The sequence below is a fragment of the Salmo salar genome, unplaced genomic scaffold (genome assembly GCF_905237065.1).
Source record: "Salmo salar unplaced genomic scaffold, Ssal_v3.1, whole genome shotgun sequence".
Taxonomy (NCBI): domain Eukaryota; kingdom Metazoa; phylum Chordata; class Actinopteri; order Salmoniformes; family Salmonidae; genus Salmo; species Salmo salar.
The window spans coordinates 138,993-159,732 of NW_025547493.1; the positions used below are offsets into that span (position 1 = coordinate 138,993).

General features: G+C 47.7%; 2 protein-coding genes across 4 annotated transcripts in view; both read right to left on the reverse strand.

Annotated features, from left to right (window-relative positions):
- Positions 1–739: 739 nt before the first annotated feature.
- Positions 740–6,374, reverse strand: LOC106594760 (protein-lysine methyltransferase METTL21E). 3 transcript variants are annotated; one of them, XM_014186146.2, is made up of 4 exons: positions 6,002–6,374; positions 4,129–4,286; positions 3,053–3,170; positions 740–1,418 (listed from the first exon to the last, which is right to left on the reverse strand). In XM_014186146.2, exons 1-4 carry the CDS (start codon positions 6,357–6,359, stop codon positions 994–996), a joined length of 1,059 nt encoding a protein of 352 aa, XP_014041621.1. In that variant the 5' UTR covers positions 6,360–6,374; the 3' UTR covers positions 740–993. The 3 variants fall into 3 exon arrangements, with proteins under 3 accessions (XP_014041621.1, XP_014041624.1, XP_014041623.1); XM_014186149.2 differs by having other exon boundaries at positions 5,997–6,374; XM_014186148.2 differs by lacking the exon at positions 6,002–6,374 and adding an exon at positions 4,363–4,747.
- Positions 6,375–8,251: 1,877 nt separating this feature from the next.
- ercc5 (excision repair cross-complementation group 5) overlaps positions 8,252–20,740 on the reverse strand; it is a 69,910-nt gene continuing 57,421 nt past the window's right edge. Inside the window, exons 10-14 of the mRNA XM_045711302.1 lie at positions 13,837–14,050; positions 12,270–12,414; positions 11,489–11,692; positions 11,096–11,180; positions 8,252–9,200 (exon numbers count right to left, since the gene is read on the reverse strand). Coding sequence (XP_045567258.1) covers positions 8,565–9,200; positions 11,096–11,180; positions 11,489–11,692; positions 12,270–12,414; positions 13,837–14,050 — 1,284 coding nt within the window. The 3' untranslated portion in view covers positions 8,252–8,564. The remainder of the gene's footprint in view (positions 9,201–11,095; positions 11,181–11,488; positions 11,693–12,269; positions 12,415–13,836; positions 14,051–20,740) is intronic.

The following is a 20,740-nucleotide window of genomic DNA, read 5'->3' on the forward strand; positions in this document are numbered from 1 at the left end:
CCATCCATCCATCCATCTCTCCATCCATCCATCCATCTCTCCATCCATCCATCCATCCATCTCTCCATCCATCCATCTCTCCATCCATCCATCTATCTCTCCATCCATCTATCTCTCCATCCATCCATCTCTCTATCCATCCATCTCTCATCCATCCATCTCTCATCCATCCATCCATCCATCCATCTCTCCATCCATCTCTCCATCCAGCCCTCCATCCATCCATCCATCTCTCCATCTCTCCATCCATCTCTCCATCCATCCATCTATCTCTCTATCCATCTCTCATCCATCCATCTCTCCATCCATCCATCCATCCATCCATCTCTCCATCCATCCATCCATCTCTCCATCCATCCATCCATCTCTCCATCCATCCATCTCTCCATCCATCCATCTATCTCTCCATCCATCTATCTCTCCATCCATCCATCTCTCATCCATCCATCTATCTCTCCATCCATCCATCTCTCTATCCATCCATCTCTCATCCATCCATCTCTCATCCATCCATCTCTCATCCATCTCTCCATCCATCCATCCATCCATCCATCCATCCATCCATCCATCCATCCATCCATCTCTCATCCATCCATCACCATCCCATCTCTCATCATCTTCCAAAATCCATCCATCTCTCCATCCATCTCTCCATCCATCCATCCATCCATCTCTCCATCCATCTCTCCATCCATCCATCTCTCCATCCAGCCCTCCATCCATCCATCTCTCATCCATCCTTCTCTCCTTCCATCCATCCTTCTCTCCATCCATCCATCCTTCTCTCCATCCATCCATCCATCCATCCATCTCTCCATCCATCTCTCCATCCCCCTGCAGTGTCTCAGACTGCTTCCGTAGAGCATGGTAGTATTAAGCAGCCTCTCCATCCATCCATCCATCCATCCATCCATCTCTCCCTCCATCCATCTCTCTATCCATCTCTCCATCCCCCTGCAGTGTCTCAGACTGCTTCCGTAGAGCATGGTAGTATTAAGCAGCCTCTCCAGATGGTGTCTTCCTCTCCATCTCCTTCCTTGATGCTCGGTACAGTTTGATACAGAGACTGGGCAGATCATACAGTTCTTCCAGGTGGAACCTGGTCCGGAACCGTTCTACGAACTGGTTCTCTCTGTCCAGACGGAACCTCATGGCCCAGAGGATCTCCGTCCCGTCCTGACACAGGTGATCGAAGGTGTCCAAGAGTTCCCCCAGGTAGGGGTGGCAGTACACCACGTCAGCGGCGAACACGTAGTCGTAGTGACAGGTAGCCTGAGGGAAGTGTTGTTCCAGCTCGTTCCCCCAGGACAGCTCAGTGACCTGAGGAGGGTGTCTACACTGCCCCCTGGTGTTACGGAGGACGTTATACTGCAGGTTACTCAGCACCTCCGGTAGGTCTGTGGACGTTACCTTGGCACCTAGGAAATAATAAAAATAAAATTAAAAAAACAACCAAACAGGAAGGAGATGTCTGTCCTCTGAAGAGGGTGTTGTCACCCTGTCCCACACCCACACGTGCTACCTGTCCCGGACCTGCTACCTGTCCCGGACCTTCTACCTGTCCCGGACCTGCTACCTGTCCCAGACCTGCTACCTGTCCCAGACCTGCTACCTGTCCTAGACATTCTACATGTCCCAGACCTCCCACATGTCCCAGACCCTCTACCTGTCCCATACCTACCTGTCCCATACATTCTACCTGTCCCAGACCTGATACATGTCCCAGACCAACACCTGTCCCAGACCTGCTACCTGTCCCAGACCTGCTACCTGTCCCAGACCTGCTACGTGTCCCAGACCTGTTGTTTTCAACTCTCTAGAGACAGCAGGAGCGGTAGAGATACTCTGAATGATCGGCTATGAAAAGCCAACTGACATTTACTCCTGAGGTGCTGACCTGTCGCACCCTCGACAACCACTGTGATTATTATTATTTGACCATGCTGGTCATTTATGAACATTTGAACATCTTGGCCATGTTCTGTTATAATCTCCACCCAGCACAGCCAGAAGAGGACTGGCCACCCCTCATAGCCTGGTTCCTCTCTACCCGGCACAGCCAGAAGAGGACTGGCCACCCCTCATAGCCTGATCCCTCTCTAGGTTTCTTCCTAGGTTCTGGCCTTTCTAGGGAGTTTTTCCTAGCCACCGTGCTTCTACACCTGCATTACTTGAAGGTTTGGGGTTTTAGGCTGGGTTTCTGTACTGCACTTTGAGATATCAGCTGATGTAAGAAGGGCTTTATAAATACATTTGATTGATTGATTGATTGATTGGATGGGCCCGAAAAACAAAAACAAAACCACACTAACGAATCCAGATGGGTCCACCCAGGACAGCTCAGTGACACGAGGAGGGTGTCTGAGACCACCCAGGACAGCTCAGTGACACGAGGAGGGTGTCTGGGACCACCCAGGACAGCTCAGTGACACGAGGAGGATGTCTGAGACCACCCAGGACAGCTCAGTGACACGAGGAGGGTGTCTGAGACCACCCAGGACAGCTCAGTGACACGAGGAGGGTGTCTGAGACCACCCAGGACAGCTCAGTGACACGAGGAGGGTGCCTGGGACCACCCAGGACAGCTCAGTGACACGAGGAGGGTGCCTGGGACCACCCAGGACAGCTCAGTGACACGAGGAGGGTGCCTGGGACCACCCAGGACAGCTCAGTGACACGAGGAGGGTGCCTGGGACCACCCAGGACAGCTCAGTGGCACGAGGAGGGTGTCTGAGACCACCCAGGACAGCTCAGTGACACGAAGAGGGTGCCTGGGACCACCCAGGACAGCTCAGTGACACGAAGAGGGTGCCTGGGACCACCCAGGACAGCTCAGTGACACGAGGAGGGTGTCTGAGACCACCCAGGACAGCTCAGTGACACGAGGAGGGTGTCTGGTCCACCCAGGACAGCTCAGTGACACGAGGTGGGAGTCCGGAACGACCTGTATGTAATATTCATGAGGAGGGAGTCTGGGACCACCCGTATGTAATATGTATGAGGAGGGTGTCGGGACGACCTATGCGACTTTGTAAACACAAGATTGTCTCACCTAGAAGGCTGGTAACTACGGAGACCAGACCGGTCCCGGCGCCCAGCTCGATGACGTTCTTGTCCAGCAGGTTGTACGTGTCACGGTGCGTATCCAGGAAGTAACACAGCACTATGGCCTGATTGGAAATAACAGGACATTATAAAAATGAAGTTATACATGGTGAGGAAAAAAGTGGAATTTAAAAGTAATGATTGTCATGAAGGTGAGCAGAAGGGTAGTAGTGTTAGTGAGGATGACGAAGATGAGCGTAAGGGTAGTAGTGTTAGTGAGGATGACGAAGGTGAGCGTAAGGGTAGTAGTGTTAGTGAGGATGATGAAGATGAGCGTAAGGGTAGTGTTAGTGAGGATGACGAAGGTGAGAGTAAGGGTAGTAGTGTTAGTGAGGATGACAAAGATGAGCGTAATGGTAGTAGTGTTAGTGAGGATGACGAAGGTGAGCAGATGGGTAGTAGTGTTAGTGAGGATGACGAAGATGAGCGTAAGGGTAGTAGTGTTAGTGAGGATGACGAAGATGAGCGTAAGGGTAGTAGTGTTAGTGAGGATGACGAAGATGAGCGTAAGGGTAGTAGTGTTAGTGAGGATGACGAAGGTGAGCGTAAGGGTAGTAGTGTTAGTGAGGATGATGAAGATGAGCGTAAGGGTAGTAGTGTTAGTGAGGATGACGAAGGTGAGCGTAAGGGTAGTAGTGTTAGTGAGGATGACGAAGGTGAGCGTAAGGGTAGTGTTAGTGAGGATGACGAAGGTGAGTGTAAGGGTAGTGTTAGTGAGGATGACGAAGGTGAGCGTAAAGGTAGTAGTGTTAGTGAGGATGACGAAGGTGAGCGTAAGGGTAGTAGTGTTAGTGAGGATGACGAAGGTTAGCGTAAAGGTAGTAGTGTTAGTGAGGATGACGAAGGTGAGAGTAAAGGTAGTAGTGTTAGTGAGGATGACGAAGGTGAGAGTAAGGGTAGTGTTAGTGAGGATGACGAAGGTGAGCGTAAGGGTAGTAGTGTCAGTGAGGACGACGAAGGTGAGCGTAAGGGCAGTAGCGTTAGCGAGGACGACGAAGGAGAGCGTAAAGGCGCGTGTCGTACCGAGGGCCACATCACAGCTCCGTAGAGGTCATGTGACTCCTTGATCCTGATCTGATGATCAGCGAAGGTGTACCCCTCCCAGGCTTCCACGGTGATCAGAGACTGGATGATCCTCCTGGACATGATGGCAGCTGCCAGCTCAGCATCCGCAACATCACCTGGCAACACAATTACGTCAGATTTATTCTGTGTCGGAGACGTGAATTCTAAGGTGGTATTGAACTATTTCCAAACCATAACGGAGAAGATCGTTGCATTTCCCATCATCCTCTCCGTCAGTACAGTCTCAGGTTGTTGATGTATTTCCCATCATCCTCTCTGTCAGTACAGTCTCAGGTTGTTGATGTATTTCCCATCATCCTCTCTGTCAGTACAGTCTCAGGTTGTTGTTGTATTTCCCATCATCCTCTCTGTCAGTACAGTCTCAGGTTGTTGATGTATTTCCCATCATCATCTCTGTCAGTACAGTCTCAGGTTGTTGATGTAGTTCCCATCATCCTCTCTGTCAGTACAGTCTCAGGTTGTTGATGTATTTCCCATCATCCTCTCTGTCAGTACAGTCTCAGGTTGTTGATGTATTTCCCATCATCCTCTCTGTCAGTACAGTCTCAGGTTGTTGACGTATTTCCCATCATCCTCTCTCTCAGTGGAAAGAGCTCATCCAAATCTTCCATTTAAAGTTGAGACCTCGTCTTGGCCCAGTAGTCTCCCCCCACCCCCACCTCCTCATTGGTTGTCCACAGTAATGTAGGGTGACTTGTGACCTGTGACCTAGGGTTAGTAGGGCAGCAGGGTAATATAACCCCTTTACACGGCTAGCTGACCCAGCATCAGTACATTAACCTAGCCCCTCAGTAGGGTAATATAACCCCTCTACACGGCTAGCTGACCCAGCATCAGTACGGTAACCTAGCCCCTCAGTAGGGTAATATAACCCCTCTACACGGCTAGCTGACCCAGCATCAGTACGGTAACCTAGCCCCTCAGTAGGGTAATATAACCCCTCTACACGGCAAGCTGACCCAGCATCAGTACGGTAACCTAGTCCCTCAGTAGGGTAATATAACCCCTCTACACGGCTAGCTGACCCAGCATCAGTACAGTAACCTAGTCCCTCAGTAGGGTAATATAACCCCTCTACACGGCTAGCTGACCCAGCATCAGCACTGTAACCTAGTCCCTCAGCAGGGTAATATAACCCCTCTAGACGGCTAGCTGACCCAGCATCAGTACAGTAACCTAGTCCCTCAGCAGGGTAATATAACCCCTCTACACGGCTAGCTGACCCAGCATCAGTATGGTAACCTAGCCCCTCAGTAGGGTAATATAACCTCTCTACACGGCTAGCTGACCCAGCATCAGTACGGTAACCTAGCCCCTCAGTAGGGTAATATAACCCCTCTACACGGCTAGCTGACCCAGCATCAGTAGGGTAACCTAGCCCCTCAGTAGGGTAATATAACCCCTCTATGTAGCCGATTAGTGTACGCGTTGGCAGGTTATTTGCGTCCTCTCTGACAGACAGACATGCAGCTGGTATACCAGTTATGTAAGCTAGTGAGGAGAGAGACGGAGAACAGCTCTTAAATCACTTCACAGCCTCTGTGTGTGTGTTTGTGTGCGTGTCAATGTACCCCGATTACGATGCTATAAAACAAGTCTATGAAGCACTATAAAACATGACTTAACACTCATAGTGACCATCAATGAACGAATAACACCAATCTACCCAGAGTGCACTTCAACTATCGACAACCGACGTTTCGATACGTACAGCAATAACCATAAAGTTGACATAGTGAGTCATCCCATAAATCGACACGTTTCGTTCTGTATCCGTGTGGGTTCTGAAAGTTCTAGCTACCTACCGTACCTTCTGTTTCAGAATCTTCCTCAGTCTGGATCGGGAGGACGTTCATGTCTCTGGTTGTCCGGGGACTGGAGTAAGGGGTGAGGAGTTTGTGGGTTAGTAGCGGTAACAAAAATCGGACCGTGTTGCTCCAAAACGGTGCGTTGGATGTCCAGGGAACAGAGTCGGGTTCCTTTAGGCTAGGTGCTCCGGGTCTCAATGGGCTCAGGGTCTCAGTCAGGTCGGCTGGCTGTGTGTTGTGAGGGGTTGGTATATGGTTCTCTTTCTCCTTGCCCTCCCTCCCTTGGCATACTGGGTATGGTACTCCCCTCCCTCCCTCCTTTCCTTCCCTCCCTCCGTTGGCATACTGGGTATGGTGCATCTCTCTCTCTCTCTCTCTCTCTCTCTCTCTCTCTCTCTCTCTCCTTCCCTCCCTCCCTCCGTTGGCATACTGGGTATGGTACTCCCCTCCCTCCCTCTCTCCTTTCCTTCCTCCCTCCCTCCGTTGGCATACTGGGTACGGTATTCCCCCTCCCTCTCTCCTTTCCTTCCCTCCCTCCGTTGGCGTACTGCCTGGTGGGTCAGCCAGAGAGAGAATGTGCAAGCCAAAGAGAGAGAGAGGGAAACATGAATAAGAGAGAATGAAGAAAACAGGTGAGAGAAGGTTAGGAAGGGCTAGAGGTAGGAAGGGCTAGAGGTAGGAAGGGCTAGAGGGAGGAAGGGCTAGAGGGAGAGAGGAAGAGCTAGAGATAGGAAGGGCTAGAGGTAGGAGGGCTTAAGAGCGAGGGAGAGAGGAAGAGCTAGAGAGAGAGGAAGAGCTAGAGAGAGAGAAGGCTAGGAGGAAGAGCTAGAGAGAGAAGGCTGGGAAGGGCTAGAGATAGGAAGGGCTAGAGATAGGAAGGGCTAGAGGGAGGAAGGGCTAGAGGAAGGGCTAGAGGGAGAGAGGAAGAGCTAAAGAGAGAGAAGGCCGGGAAGGGCTAGAGAGAGAGAATGCTAGGAAGTGCTAGAGAGAGAGAGAGAGAAGGCTGGGAAGGGCTAGAGAGAGAGAGAGAGAGAGAGAGAGAAGGCTAGGAAGTGCTAGAGAGAGAGAGAGAGAGAGAGAGAGAAGGTCGGGAAGGGCTAGAGAGAGAGACAGAGAGAGAGAGAAGGCCGGGAAGGGCTAGAGAGAGAGAGAGACAGAGAGAGAGAGAAGGCCGGGAAGGGCTAAGAGAGAGAGAGAGAGAGAGAGAGAGAGAGAGAGAGAAGGCTAGGAAGTGCTAGAGAGAGAGAGGGAAGACTGGGAAGGGCTAGAGAGAGAGAGAGAGAGAGAGACAGAGAGAAGGCTGGGAAGGGCTAGAGAGAGAGACAGAGAGAGAGAGAAGGCCGGGAAGGGCTAGAGAGAGAGACAGAGAGAGAGAGAAGGCCGGGAAGGGCTAGAGAGAGAGAGAGACAGAGAGAGAGAGAAGGCCGGGAAGGGCTAGAGAGAGAGAGAGAGAGAGAGAGAGAGAGAGAGAGAGAGAGAGAGAGAGAGAAGGCTGGGAAGGGCTAGAGAGAGAGAGAGAGAGAAAAGGCTAGGAAGGGATAGAGAGAGAGAGAAAAGGCTGGGAAGGGCTAGAGAGAGAAAGAGAAGGCTAGGAAAGGCTAGAGAAAGAGAGAGAAGGCTGGGAAGGGCTAGAGAGAGAGAGAGAGAGAAGGCTGGGAAGGGCTAGAGAGAGAGAGAGAAAGGCTAGGAAAGGCTAGAGAAAGAGAGAAGGCTGGGAAGGGCTAGAGAGAGAGAAGGGAAAAGGGAGAGCGAGAGACTAAGGGGAGAGTTCTAGCAGAGTTGGAAATAGAGTGGAGGGCTTGGGGGTAATACCTTGACAAATATTGTGACAAGGAGGGGAGATTATCATTCCAAACACAGTTTGCTACAGTTAGCCTAAATAAGAACGCTGTTTCTCTGAGGCAGCCCTTCCTGCTGCATCCTAGCTGTTAAAGAACGATGCTGTCTCTCTGAGGCATCCCTTCCTGCTGCATCCTTGCTGTTAAAGAACGATGCTGTTTCACTGAGGCATCCCTTCCTGCGGCATCCTAGCTGTTAGAGATCGATGATGTCTCTCTTAGGCATCACTTCCTGCTGCATTCTAGCTGTTAAAGAATGATGCTGTTTCACTGAGGCATCCCTTCCTGCGGCATCCTAGCTGTTAAAGAACGATGCTGTCTCTCTTAGGCATCCCTTCCTGCTGCATCCTAGCTGTTAAAGAACGATGTAAACAAGCAGAGACACATCGTGTAAACAAGCAGAGACACATCGTGTAAACAAAATAACAAGACTGCCTTTGTAATACAAAAAAAAACATTTTCATTATTCCAAATCTTCATCCCAAAACATAGAAAATACACCAACAGACAGACAGGCAGAGACGCCTCATTATCAACAACGTCATGGGTTTTACACAGCACCGTCTTCTACACCAATACGTCTCATACATTATCCCTCATCATTCAGAAACATCATTCAGAAAACGGTTCCCAGTGGGTTTCAGCGCCTGTTTATCGGTCAAATATACCCCCCTGATGACATCATCACCACCAGACGGTCCAGAGTTTTAAAAGTTTAAAAGTTCTCTCACAGTGTCTTCCTCCCTCTGCCTCTGCCTCTCCCCCTCACACCTCTCTTCCCCCTCCTCCCCCCTCTCCCTTCCCTAGGTTGGCCCCCGAACACGGACTGGGCCGTTACCATGGCGACCCCGCTGTCCCCGTCACTGTCGTCCCCGGAATTGCCGCCGCCACTCTGCTCCGTCCTACTGGGGAGGAGTTTAGGTACGCCGTTATTAGGAGGAGGTACTTCCTTCCTCTGCTGGCTGGCCCCTCCCACAACCAGGTTGGCGCCTCCCGTATTCTGACTAACCACTCCTACTTCTTTCTTCCTTTCTTGGCTGGCCACTCCCACATCATGGCTGGTTCTTCCCATATCCTCTTGAACAGGTTTACTGACCTCTGCCCCCAGAAACCCCCCTGATCCCTCCTCTACCTCTCCTTTCCTCTGCTTTGGCTCTGACCCTTTCCCTCTCTTAGCCTTGGACGGGGAGCCAGTCCCTTCTTCTTCTTCCTCTTCTCTCCCTCCGTCCTCCCTCTCTTCCCTCCCTCCGTCCTCCCTCTCTTTCCTCTTTATACAGGTGACAGCTCGGCGGAGACGCTGGCTCTTGATGGCCTGTCTCTCCTGCTGCTCCAGACGGAAGAACGAGTCGATACGCAGCTGGGTCTACAGGGAAGGGAGGAGGGGAGAGGAGGACGGAGGGAAGGGAGGAGAGGGAAGAGGAAGTAGGAGAGAGGGGAGGGAGGAGAGAGAAGAGGAAGTAGGAGCGAGGGGAGGGAGGAGGGGAGGGAAGAGGAAGTAGGAGAGAGGGGAGGGAGGAGGGGAGGGAAGAGGAAGTAGGAGAGAGGGGAGGGAGGGAAGTAGGAGAGACGGAGGGAGGGAAAAGTAGGAGAGAGGGGAGGGAAGGGAGGAGAAGGAAGAGGAAGTAGGAGAGAGGGGAGGGAGGGAGGAGAGGGAAGAGGAAGTAGGAGAGAGGGGAGGGAGGGAGGAGAGGGAAGAGGAAGTAGGAGAGAGGGGAGGGAGGGAGGAGAGGGAAGTAGGAGAGAGGGAGGGAGGAGAGGGAAGTAGGAGGGAGGGAGGGAGGGAGGGAGGGAGGGAGGGAGGGGAAAGTAGGAGAGAGGGGAGGGAAGGGAGGAGAAGGAAGAGGAAGTAGGAGAGAGGGGAGGGAGGGAGGAGAGGGAAGAGGAAGTAGGAGAGAGGGGAGGGAGGGAGGGAGGAGAGGGAAGAGGAGGGAGAGGAATGGAGGTATACAGGACAGATCAGAGGCAAATTGAGACACATTCACAAAAAATTCACTGTTATACCCAAGTCATTCTCAATAAATTCACTATCCAAGTCATTCACAATAAATTCACTGTTATACCCCAAGTCATTCTCAATAAATTCACTGTTATACCCCAAGTCATTCACAATAAATTCACTGTTATACCCCAAGTCATTCACAATAAATTCACTGTTATACCCCAAGTCATTCACAATAAATTCACTGTTATACCCTAAGTCATTCACAATAAATTCACTGTTATACCCCAAGTCATTCACAATAAATTCACTGTTATACCCCAAGTCATTCAAAATAAATTCACTGTTAAACCCCAAGTCATTCTCAATAAATTCACTATCCAAGTCATTCACAATAAATTCACTGTTATACCCCAAGTCATTCTCAATAAATTCACTGTTATACCCCAAGTCATTCACAATAAATTCACTGTTATACCCCAAGTCATTCTCAATAAATTCACTATCCAAGTCATTCACAAAAAATTCACTGTTATACCCCAAGTCATTCACAGTTATACCCCAAGTCATTCACAATAAATTCACTGTTATACCCCAAGTCATTCACAATAAATTCACTGTTATACCCCAAGTCATTCACAATAAATTCACTGTTATACCCCAAGTCATTCACAATAAATTCACTGTTATACCCAAGTCATTCTCAATAAATTCACTGTTATACCCCAAGTCATTCACAATAAATGCACTGTTATACCCCAAGTCATTCACAATAAATTCACTGTTATACCCCAAGTCATTCACAATAAATTCACTGTTATACCCCAAGTCATTCACAATAAATTCACTACCCAAGTCATTGTCAATAAATTCACTGTTATACCCCAAGTCATTCACAATAAATTCACTGTTATACCCAAGTCATTCTCAATAAATTCACTGTTATACCCCAAGTCATTCACAATAAATTCACTGTTATACCCCAAGTCATTCACAATAAATTCACTATCCAAGTCATTCACAATAAATTCACTATCCAAGTCATTCACAATAAATTCACTGTTATACCCCAAGTCAATCACAATAAATTCACTGTTATACCCCAAGTCAATCACAATAAATTCACTGTTATACCCCAAGTCATTCACAATAAATTCACTATCCAAGTCATTCTCAATAAATTCACTATCCAAGTCATTCTCAATAAATTCACTGTTAAATCCAAGTCATTCACAATAAATTCACTGTTATACCCCAAGTCATTCTCAATCTGTACTTATCTGTAATAATTACGACCAACCATTGACCCAGACTGGTACCTGCTGTGTGCTGAGCTGTTTGAGAACAGGATGTAGAGTCTCTTCTGTCTTCCTGCTGTTCCAACCAAAACGACTCTCACAGAACGTAGGCTTAGGGTTAAGAAAAGCTGGTAGTGCCTCAAAGATCACACACACACACACACGCAGGGACACACACACACACAGAAGCAGGGACACACACACACGCAGAAGCAGGGACACACACACACACACACGCACGCAGAAGCAGGGACACACACACACATAGAAGCAGGGAACACACACACACACACACACACACACACACACACACACACACACACACATACAGAAGCAGGGACACACACACACACACACAGAACCAGGGACACACACAGAAGCAGGGACACACACACACACTCTCCTAGAGGATATTCCTTGAGGAGGTCGAGATGTGGGCGTCCCCAGCTAAAGGAGCTTTCTGATAGGTCGACACTGGGCTGCAGGTAGGCAGTTGCCACTGCAGGGTCGGGGAAACCCGTCCGCAGCTGAAGGCCTCTCAGCTTCCTCTTGACCTTGGAGTCACGGGGGTCAGAGTTCAGACGCTGCTGCTGCTGCTGGGCCGAGGACCACCACTCACTGGAAGGGTCAAAACGGAGACAAAAACACAGACAGCATTGTGCCGTCACTGTGATCTCTGAGGGAATTGAACCCACAACCTCGGCATAGATAAAAAGAGCCACACTGGCCGACTGAGTCACACAGGACTACTAGTTCATTATTTATCACCACACAATATACACACACACACACACACACACACACACACACACACACACACACACACACACACACACGTACGTTCCTGACTGGTTCTGTGCCAGGTCCAGGGGAACAGACCAATCTACCTGAACATGCTGACTGGTTCTGTGCCAGGTCCAGGGAACAGACCAATCTACCTGAACATCCTGACTGGTTCTGTGCCAGGTCCAGGGAACAGACCAATCTACCTGAACATGCTGACTGGTTCTGTGCCAGGTCCAGGGAACAGACCAATCTACCTGAACATCCTGACTGGTTCTGTGCCAGGTCCAGGGGAACAGACCAATCTACCTGAACATCCTGACTGGATCTGTGCCAGGTCCAGGGGAACAGACCAATCTACCTGAACACGCTGACTGGTTCTGTGCCAGGTCCAGGGAACAGACCAATCTACCTGAACATCCTGACTGGTTCTGTTCCAGGTCCAGGGAACTCGTTGAGTATCTCCATGCCGGTCACGTAGCCCACCCCCGGGACTCCCTCCGTATAGTCACTACCGAGCAGGTAGGCCAGGTTAATCAGCTTGGTACGGTCCACACCTGGGGGAGGGACGAGGGTTAGAGAGAGGAGTCTAGTGGGGGGGAGGGACGAGGGTTAGAGAGAGGAGTCTAGTGGGGGGGACGAGGGTTAGAGAGAGGAGTCTAGTGGGGGGGGGACGAGGGTTAGAGAGAGGAGTCTAGTGGGGAGGGACGAGGGTTAGAGAGAGGAGTCTAGTGGGGGGGACGAGGGTTAGAGAGAGGAGTCTAGTGGGGGGAGGGATGAGGGTTAGAGAGAGGAGTCTAGTGGGGGGAGGGATGAGGGTTAGAGAGAGGAGTCTAGTGGGGGGAGGGATGAGGGTTAGAGAGAGGAGTCTAGTGGGGGGGAGGGACGAGGGTTAGAGAGAGGAGTCTAGTGGGGGGGGAGGGATGAGGGTTAGAGAGAGGAGTCTAGTGGGGGGACGAGGGTTAGAGAGAGGAGTCTAGTGGGGGGAGGGACGTGGGTTAGAGAGAGGAGTAGAGTGGGGGGGACGAGGGTTAGAGAGAGGAGTCTAGTGGTTTGGGTGGGGAGGGATGAGGGTTAGAGAGAGGAGTCTAGTGGGGGGGGACGATGGTTAGAGAGAGGAGTCTAGTGGGGGGGACGGATGAGGGTTAGAGAGAGGAGTCTAGTGGGGGGGACGAGGGTTAGAGAGAGGAGTCTAGTGGGGGGGACGAGGGTTAGAGAGAGGAGTCTAGTGGGGGGGGACGAGGGTTAGAGAGAGGAGTATAGTGGGGGGGAGGGATGAGGGTTAGAGAGAGGAGTCTAGTGGGGGGGAGGGACGAGGGTTAGAGAGAGGAGTCTAGTGGGGGGGAGGGACGAGGGTTAGAGAGAGGAGTCTAGTGGGGGGGAGGGACGAGAGTTAGAGAGAGGAGTCTAGTGGGGTGGGGGAGCGAGGGTTAAAGAGAGGAGTCTAGTGGGGGGGAGGGACGAGGGTTAGAGAGAGGAGTCTAGTGGGGGGGAGGTACGAGGGTTAGAGAGAGGAGTCTAGTGGGGGGGACGAGGGTTAGAGAGAGGAGTATAGTGGGGGGGACGAGGGTTTGGTGTCTAGTGGTTTGGGTGGGTGGGGGGTTGGTGTCTAGTGGTTTGGGTGGGTGGGGGGGTTGGTGAATAGTGGTTTGGGTAGGTGGGGGGTTGGTGTCTAGTGGTTTGGGTGGGTGGGGGGTTGGTGTCTAGTGGTTTGGGTGGGTGGGGGGGGTTGGTGTCTAGTGGTTTGGGTGGGTGGGGGGGGTTGGTGTCTAGTGGTTTGGGTGGGGGGGTTGGTGTCTAGTGGTTTGGGTGGGGGGTTGGTGTCTAGTGGTTTGGGTGGGGGGGTTGGTGTCTAGTGTTTTGGGTGGGGGGGGTCGTAGTTCTCACGTACCCAGTTGGTTCTGTAGGTCTATGTACTGGTAGGGTTCTACGTACCCAGTTGGTTCTGTAGGTCTAGGTACTGGTAGGGTTCTACGTACCCAGTTGGTTCTGTAGATCTACGTACTGGTAGTATTCTACGTATTTGTTCTGGCTGAAGAAGTTCTTGTAGACATGTCGTCCTCCGAACAGCCATACGTCGCTGTCGTCGGTGATTGTTCCGTGGGTCTGGTCGGTCCGGTCCAGCGCTGCACACTGGGCCTCGGCCTCACCGGGAGCCACCAGGAAGGGTACGCCAAACAACCTCAGCAGCTCCTGACGGACAAGACACACCGGGACATTAGACCCGGTAAGGGATCATCAAAGACGAGGGGCTATGCTTTCAATGGAAAATAATAACCGACGGGAAAAGGTGTGTTCCACCGAGCGCTAGCAGTGAGGAACTGACCTTCCACGGAGTTGTATTATTTTCCAGAAAACGCATAGAGCCCAGAGTTGATTATCTTTTTATAACATGGACATAATTTAACACATTTGCAGGTAAAAATGTGTTCAACATTCACTGAATTAGATAGCTATGGTAGTTTCCGTGGTAACCAAACAAACAAGCTTGTTTATCTAACCAAACTATCAGTCCTAGCTTGTTCAGCTAACCAAACAATCAGTCCTAGCTTGTTCAGCTAACCAAACTATCAGTCCTAGCTTGTTCAGCTAACCAAACTATCAGTCCTATAGCTTGTTTAGCTAACCAAACTAGCAGTCCTATAGCTTGTTTAGCTAACCAAACTAACAGTCCTATAGCTTGTTCAGCTAACGAAACTAGCAGTCCTATAGCTTGTTTAGCTAACCAAACTAGCAGTCCTATAGCTTGTTCAGCTAACGAAACTAGCAGTCCTATAGCTTGTTCAGCTAACGAAACTATCAGTCCCGGCTTGTTTAGCTATTCAAACTAGCAGTCCCGGCTTGTTTAGCTAACCAAACTAGCAGTCCCGGCTTGTTTAGCTAACCAAACTAGCAGTCCCGGCTTGTTTAGCTAACCAAACTAGCAGTCCTATATCTTGTTTAGCTAACCAAACTAGCAGTCCCGGCTTGTTTAGCTAACCAAACTAGCAGTCCTATAGCTTGTTTAGCTAACCAAACTATCAGTCCTATAGCTTGTTTAGCTAACCAAACTAGCAGTCCTATAGCTTGTTTAGCTAACCAAACTAGCAGTCCTATAGCTTGTTTAGCTAACCAAACTAGCAGTCCCAGCTTGTTTAGCTAACCAAACTATCAGTCCTATAGCTTGTTTAGCTAACCAAACTATCAGTCCTATAGCTTGTTTAGCTAACCAAACAAGCAGTCCTATAGCTTGTTTAGCTAAAGAAACTAGCAGTCCTATAGCTTGTTTAGCTAACCAAACTAGCAGTCCTATAGCTTGTTCAGCTAACCAAACTAGCAGTCCTATAGCTTGTTCAGCTAACGAAACTAGCAGTCCTATAGCTTGTTCAGCTAACGAAACTAGCAGTCCTATAGCTTGTTTAGCTAACCAAACTAGCAGTCCCGGCTTGTTTAGCTAACCAAACTAGCAGTCCCGGCTTGTTTAGCTAACCAAACTAGCAGTCCCGGCTTGTTTAGCTAACCAAACTATCAGTCCCAGCTTGTTTAGCTAACCAAACTAGCAGTCCTATAGCTTGTACAGCTAACCAAACTAGCAGTCCCAGCTTGTTTAGCTAACCAAACTAGCAGTCCTATAGCTTGTTTAGCTAACCAAACTATCAGTCCTATAGCTTGTTTAGCTAACCAAACTATCAGTCCTAGCTTGTTTAGCGAACCAAACTATCAGTCCTAGCTTGTTTAGCTAACCAAACTAGCAGTCCTAGCTTGTTTAGCTAATCAAACTATCAGTCCTAGCTTGTTTAGCTAACCAAACTATCAGTCCCAGCTTGTTTAGCTAACCAAACTATCAGTCCTATAGCTTGTTTAGCTAACCAAACTATCAGTCCTATAGCTTGTTTAGCAAACCAAACAAGCAGTCCCGGATTGTTTAGCTAACCAAACTAGCAGCCCTATAGCTTGTTTAGCTAACCAAACTATCAGTCCTATAGCTTGTTTAGCTAACCAAACTATCAGTCCTATAGCTTGTTTAGCTAACCAAACTATCAGTCCTATAGCTTGTTTAGCTAACCAAACGATCAGTCCTATAGCTTGTTTAGCTAACCAAACAAGCAGTCCCGGATTGTTTAGCGAACCAAACTATCAGTCCTAGCTTGTTTAGCTAACCAAACTAGCAGTCCTAGCTTGTTTAGCTAACCAAACTAGCAGTCCCAGCTTGTTTAGCTAACCAAACTAGCAGTCCCAGCTTGTTTAGGTAATCAAACTATCAGTCCTATAGCTTGTTTAGCTAACCAAACTATCAGTCCTATAGCTTGTTTAGCTAACCAAACTATCAGTCCTATAGCTTGTTTAGCTAACCAAACTATCAGTCCTATAGCTTGTTTAGCTAACCAAACTATCAGTCCTATAGCTTGTTTAGCTAACCAAACTATCAGTCCTATAGCTTGTTTATCTAACCAAACTATCAGTCCTAGCTTGTTCAGCTAACCAAACAATCAGTCCTAGCTTGTTCAGCTAACCAAACTATCAGTCCTAGCTTGTTCAGCTAACCAAACTATCAGTCCTATAGCTTGTTTAGCTAACCAAACTAGCAGTCCTATAGCTTGTTTAGCTAACCAAACTAACAGTCCTATAGCTTGTTCAGCTAACGAAACTAGCAGTCCTATAGCTTGTTTAGCTAACCAAACTAGCAGTCCTATAGCTTGTTCAGCTAACGAAACTAGCAGTCCTATAGCTTGTTCAGCTAACGAAACTATCAGTCCCGGCTTGTTTAGCTAACCAAACTAGCAGTCCCGGCTTGTTTAGCTAACCAAACTAGCAGTCCCGGCTTGTTTAGCTAACCAAACTAGCAGTCCTATATCTTGTTTAGCTAACCAAACTAGCAGTCCCGGCTTGTTTAGCTAACCAAACTATCAGTCCTATAGCTTGTTTAGCTAACCAAACTATCAGTCCTATAGCTTGTTTAGCTAACCAAACTAGCAGTCCTAGCTTGTTTAGCTAACCAAACTAGCAGTCCCAGCTTGTTTAGCTAACCAAACTAGCAGTCCCAGCTTGTTTAGCTAATCAAACTATCAGTCCTATAGCTTGTTTAGCTAACCAAACTAGCAGTCCTCGGCTTGTTTAGCTAACCAAACTAGCAGTCCTATAGCTTGTTTAGCTAACCAAACTATCAGTCCTATAGCTTGTTTAGCTAACCAAACTATCAGTCCATAGCTTGTTTAGCTAACCAAACTAGCAGTCCTATAGCTTGTTTAGCTAACCAAACGGTCAGTCCATAGCTTGTTTAGCTAACCAAACAAGCAGTCCCGGCTTGTTTAGCTAACCAAACTAGCAGTCCTATAGCTTGTTTAGCTAACCAAACTAGCAGTCCTATAGCTTGTTTAGCTAACCAAACTATCAGTCCTAGCTTGTTTAGCTAATCAAACTAGCAGTCCTAGCTTGTTTAGCTAATCAAACTGTCAGTCCTAGCTTGTTTAGCTAACCAAACTATCAGTCCCAGCTTGTTTAGCTAACCAAACTAGCAGTCCTATATCTTGTTTAGCTAACCAAACTATCAGTCCTAGCTTGTTTAGCTAACCAAACTATCAGTCCTATAGCTTGTTAAGCTAACCAAACTAGCAGTCCAATAGCTTGTACAGCTAACCAAACAAGCAGTCCCGGATTGTTTAGCTAACCAAACTAGCAGTCCTATAGCTTGTTTAGCTAACCAAACTAGCAGTCCTATAGCTTGTTTAGCTAACCAAACTAGCAGTCCCGGCTTGTTTAGCTAACCAAACTAGCAGTCCCGGCTTGTTTAGCTAACCAAACTATCAGTCCTATAGCTTGTTTAGCTAACCAAACTATCAGTCCTATAGCTTGTTTAGCTAACCAAACAAGCAGTCCCGGATTGTTTAGCTACCCAAACTAGCAGTCCTATAGCTTGTTTAGCTAACCAAACTAGCAGTCCTATAGCTTGTTTAGCTAACCAAACTATCAGTCCTAGCTTGTTTAGCTAATCAAACTATCAGTCCTATAGCTTGTTTAGCTAACCAAACTATCAGTCCTATAGCTTGTTTAGCTAACCAAACTAGCAGTCCTATAGCTTGTTTAGCTAACCAAACTAGCAGTCCTATAGCTTGTTTAGCTAACCAAACTAGCAGTCCCAGCTTGTTTAGCTAACCAAACTATCAGTCCTATAGCTTGTTTAGCTAACCAAACTATCAGTCCTATAGCTTGTTTAGCTAACCAAACTATCAGTCCTATAGCTTGTTTAGCTAACCAAACGATCAGTCCTATAGCTTGTTTAGCTAACCAAACGATCAGTCCTATAGCTTGTTTAGCTAACCAAACAAGCAGTCCCGGATTGTTTAGCGAACCAAACTATCAGTCCTAGCTTGTTTAGCTAACCAAACTAGCAGTCCTAGCTTGTTTAGCTAACCAAACTAGCAGTCCCAGCTTGTTTAGCTAACCAAACTAGCAGTCCCAGCTTGTTTAGCTAACCAAACTAGCAGTCCTATAGCTTGTTTAGCTAACCAAACTATCAGTCCTAGCTTGTACAGCTAACCAAACTAGCAGTCCTATAGCTTGTTAAGCTAACCAAACTAGCAGTCCAATAGTTTGTACAGCTAACCAAACAAGCAGTCCCGGATTGTTTAGCTAACCAAACTAGCAGTCCTATAGCTTGTTTAGCTAACCAAACTAGCAGTCCTATAGCTTGTTTAGCTAACCAAACTAGCAGTCCCGGCTTGTTTAGCTAACCAAACTAGCAGTCCCGGCTTGTTTAGCTAACCAAACTATCAGTCCTATAGCTTGTTTAGCTAACCAAACTATCAGTCCTATAGCTTGTTTAGCTAACCAAACTATCAGTCCTATAGCTTGTTTAGCTAACCAAACGATCAGTCCTATAGCTTGTTTAGCTAACCAAACAAGCAGTCCCGGATTGTTTAGCTAACCAAACTAGCAGTCCTATAGCTTGTTTAGCTAACCAAACTATCAGTCCTAGCTTGTTTAGCTAATCAAACTATCAGTCCTATAGCTTGTTTAGCTAACCAAACTATCAGTCCTATAGCTTGTTTAGCTAACCAAACGATCAGTCCTATAGCTTGTTTAGCTAACCAAACAAGCAGTCCCGGATTGTTTAGCTAACCAAACTAGCAGTCCTATAGCTTGTTTAGCTAACCAAACTAGCAGTCCTATAGCTTGTTTAGCTAACCAAACTATCAGTCCTAGCTTGTTTAGCTAATCAAACTAGCAGTCCTAGCTTGTTTAGCTAATCAAACTATCAGTACTAGCTTGTTTAGCTAACCAAACTATCAGTCCCAGCTTGTTTAGCTAACCAAACTAGCAGTCCTATATCTTGTTTAGCTAACCAAACTATCAGTCCTAGCTTGTACAGCTAACCAAACTAGCAGTCCTATAGCTTGTTTAGCTAACCAAACTAGCAGTCCAATAGCTTGTACAGCTAACCAAACAAGCAGTCCCGGATTGTTTAGCTAACCAAACTAGCAGTCCTATAGCTTGTTTAGCTAACCAAACTAGCAGTCCTATAGCTTGTTTAGCTAACCAAACTAGCAGTCCCGGCTTGTTTAGCTAACCAAACTAGCAGTCCCGGCTTGTTTAGCTATCCAAACTATCAGTCCTATCCCTTGTACAGCGAACCAAACTATCAGTCCTATAGCTTGTTTAGCTAACCAAACTAGCAGTCCTAGCTTGTACAGCTAACCAAACTAGCAGTCCTATAGCTTGTTTAGCTAACCAAACTAGCAGTCCAATAGCTTGACAGCTAACCAAACAAGCAGTCCCAGCTTGTTTAGCTAACCAAACTATCAGTCCTATAGCTTGTTTAGCTAACCAAACTATCAGTCCTATAGCTTGTTTAGCTAACCAAACTATCAGTCCTATAGCTTGTTTAGCTAACCAAACTATCAGTCCTATAGCTTGTTTAGCTAACCAAACTAGCAGTCCTATAGCTTGTTTAGCTAACCAAACTAGCAGTCCTATAGCTTGTTTAGCTAACCAAACTAGCAGTCCCAGCTTGTTTAGCTAACCAAAATATCAGTCCTATAGCTTGTTTAGCTAACCAAACTATCAGTCCTATAGGTTGTTTAGCTAACCAAACTATCAGTCCTATAGCTTGTTTAGCTAACCAAACGATCAGTCCTATAGCTTGTTTAGCTAACCAAACGATCAGTCCTATAGCTTGTTTAGCTAACCAAACAAGCAGTCCCGGATTGTTTAGCGAACCAAACTATCAGTCCTAGCTTGTTTAGCTAACCAAACTAGCAGTACTAGCTTGTTTAGCTAACCAAACTAGCAGTCCCAGCTTGTTTAGCTAACCAAACTAGCAGTCCCAGCTTGTTTAGCTAACCAAACTAGCAGTCCCAGCTTGTTTAGCTAACCAAACTATCAGTCCTATAGCTTGTTTAGCTAACCAAACTATCAGTCCTATAGCTTGTTTAGCTAACCAAACGATCAGTCCTATAGCTTGTTTAGCTAACCAAACGATCAGTCCTATAGCTTGTTTAGCTAACCAAACAAGCAGTCCCGGATTGTTTAGCTAACCAAACTAGCAGTCCTATAGCTTGTTTAGCTAACCAAACTAGCAGTCCTATAGCTTGTTTAGCTAACCAAACTATCAGTCCTAGCTTGTTTAGCTAACCAAACTAGCAGTCCTAGCTTGTTTAGCTAATCAAACTATCAGTCCTAGCTTGTTTAGCTAACCAAACTATCAGTCCCAGCTTGTTTAGCTAACCAAACTAGCAGTCCTATATCTTGTTTAGCTAACCAAACTATCAGTCCTAGCTTGTACAGCTAACCAAACTAGCAGTCCTATAGCTTGTTTAGCTAACCAAACTAGCAGTCCAATAGCTTGTACAGCTAACCAAACAAGCAGTCCCGGATTGTTTAGCGAACCAAACTATCAGTCCTAGC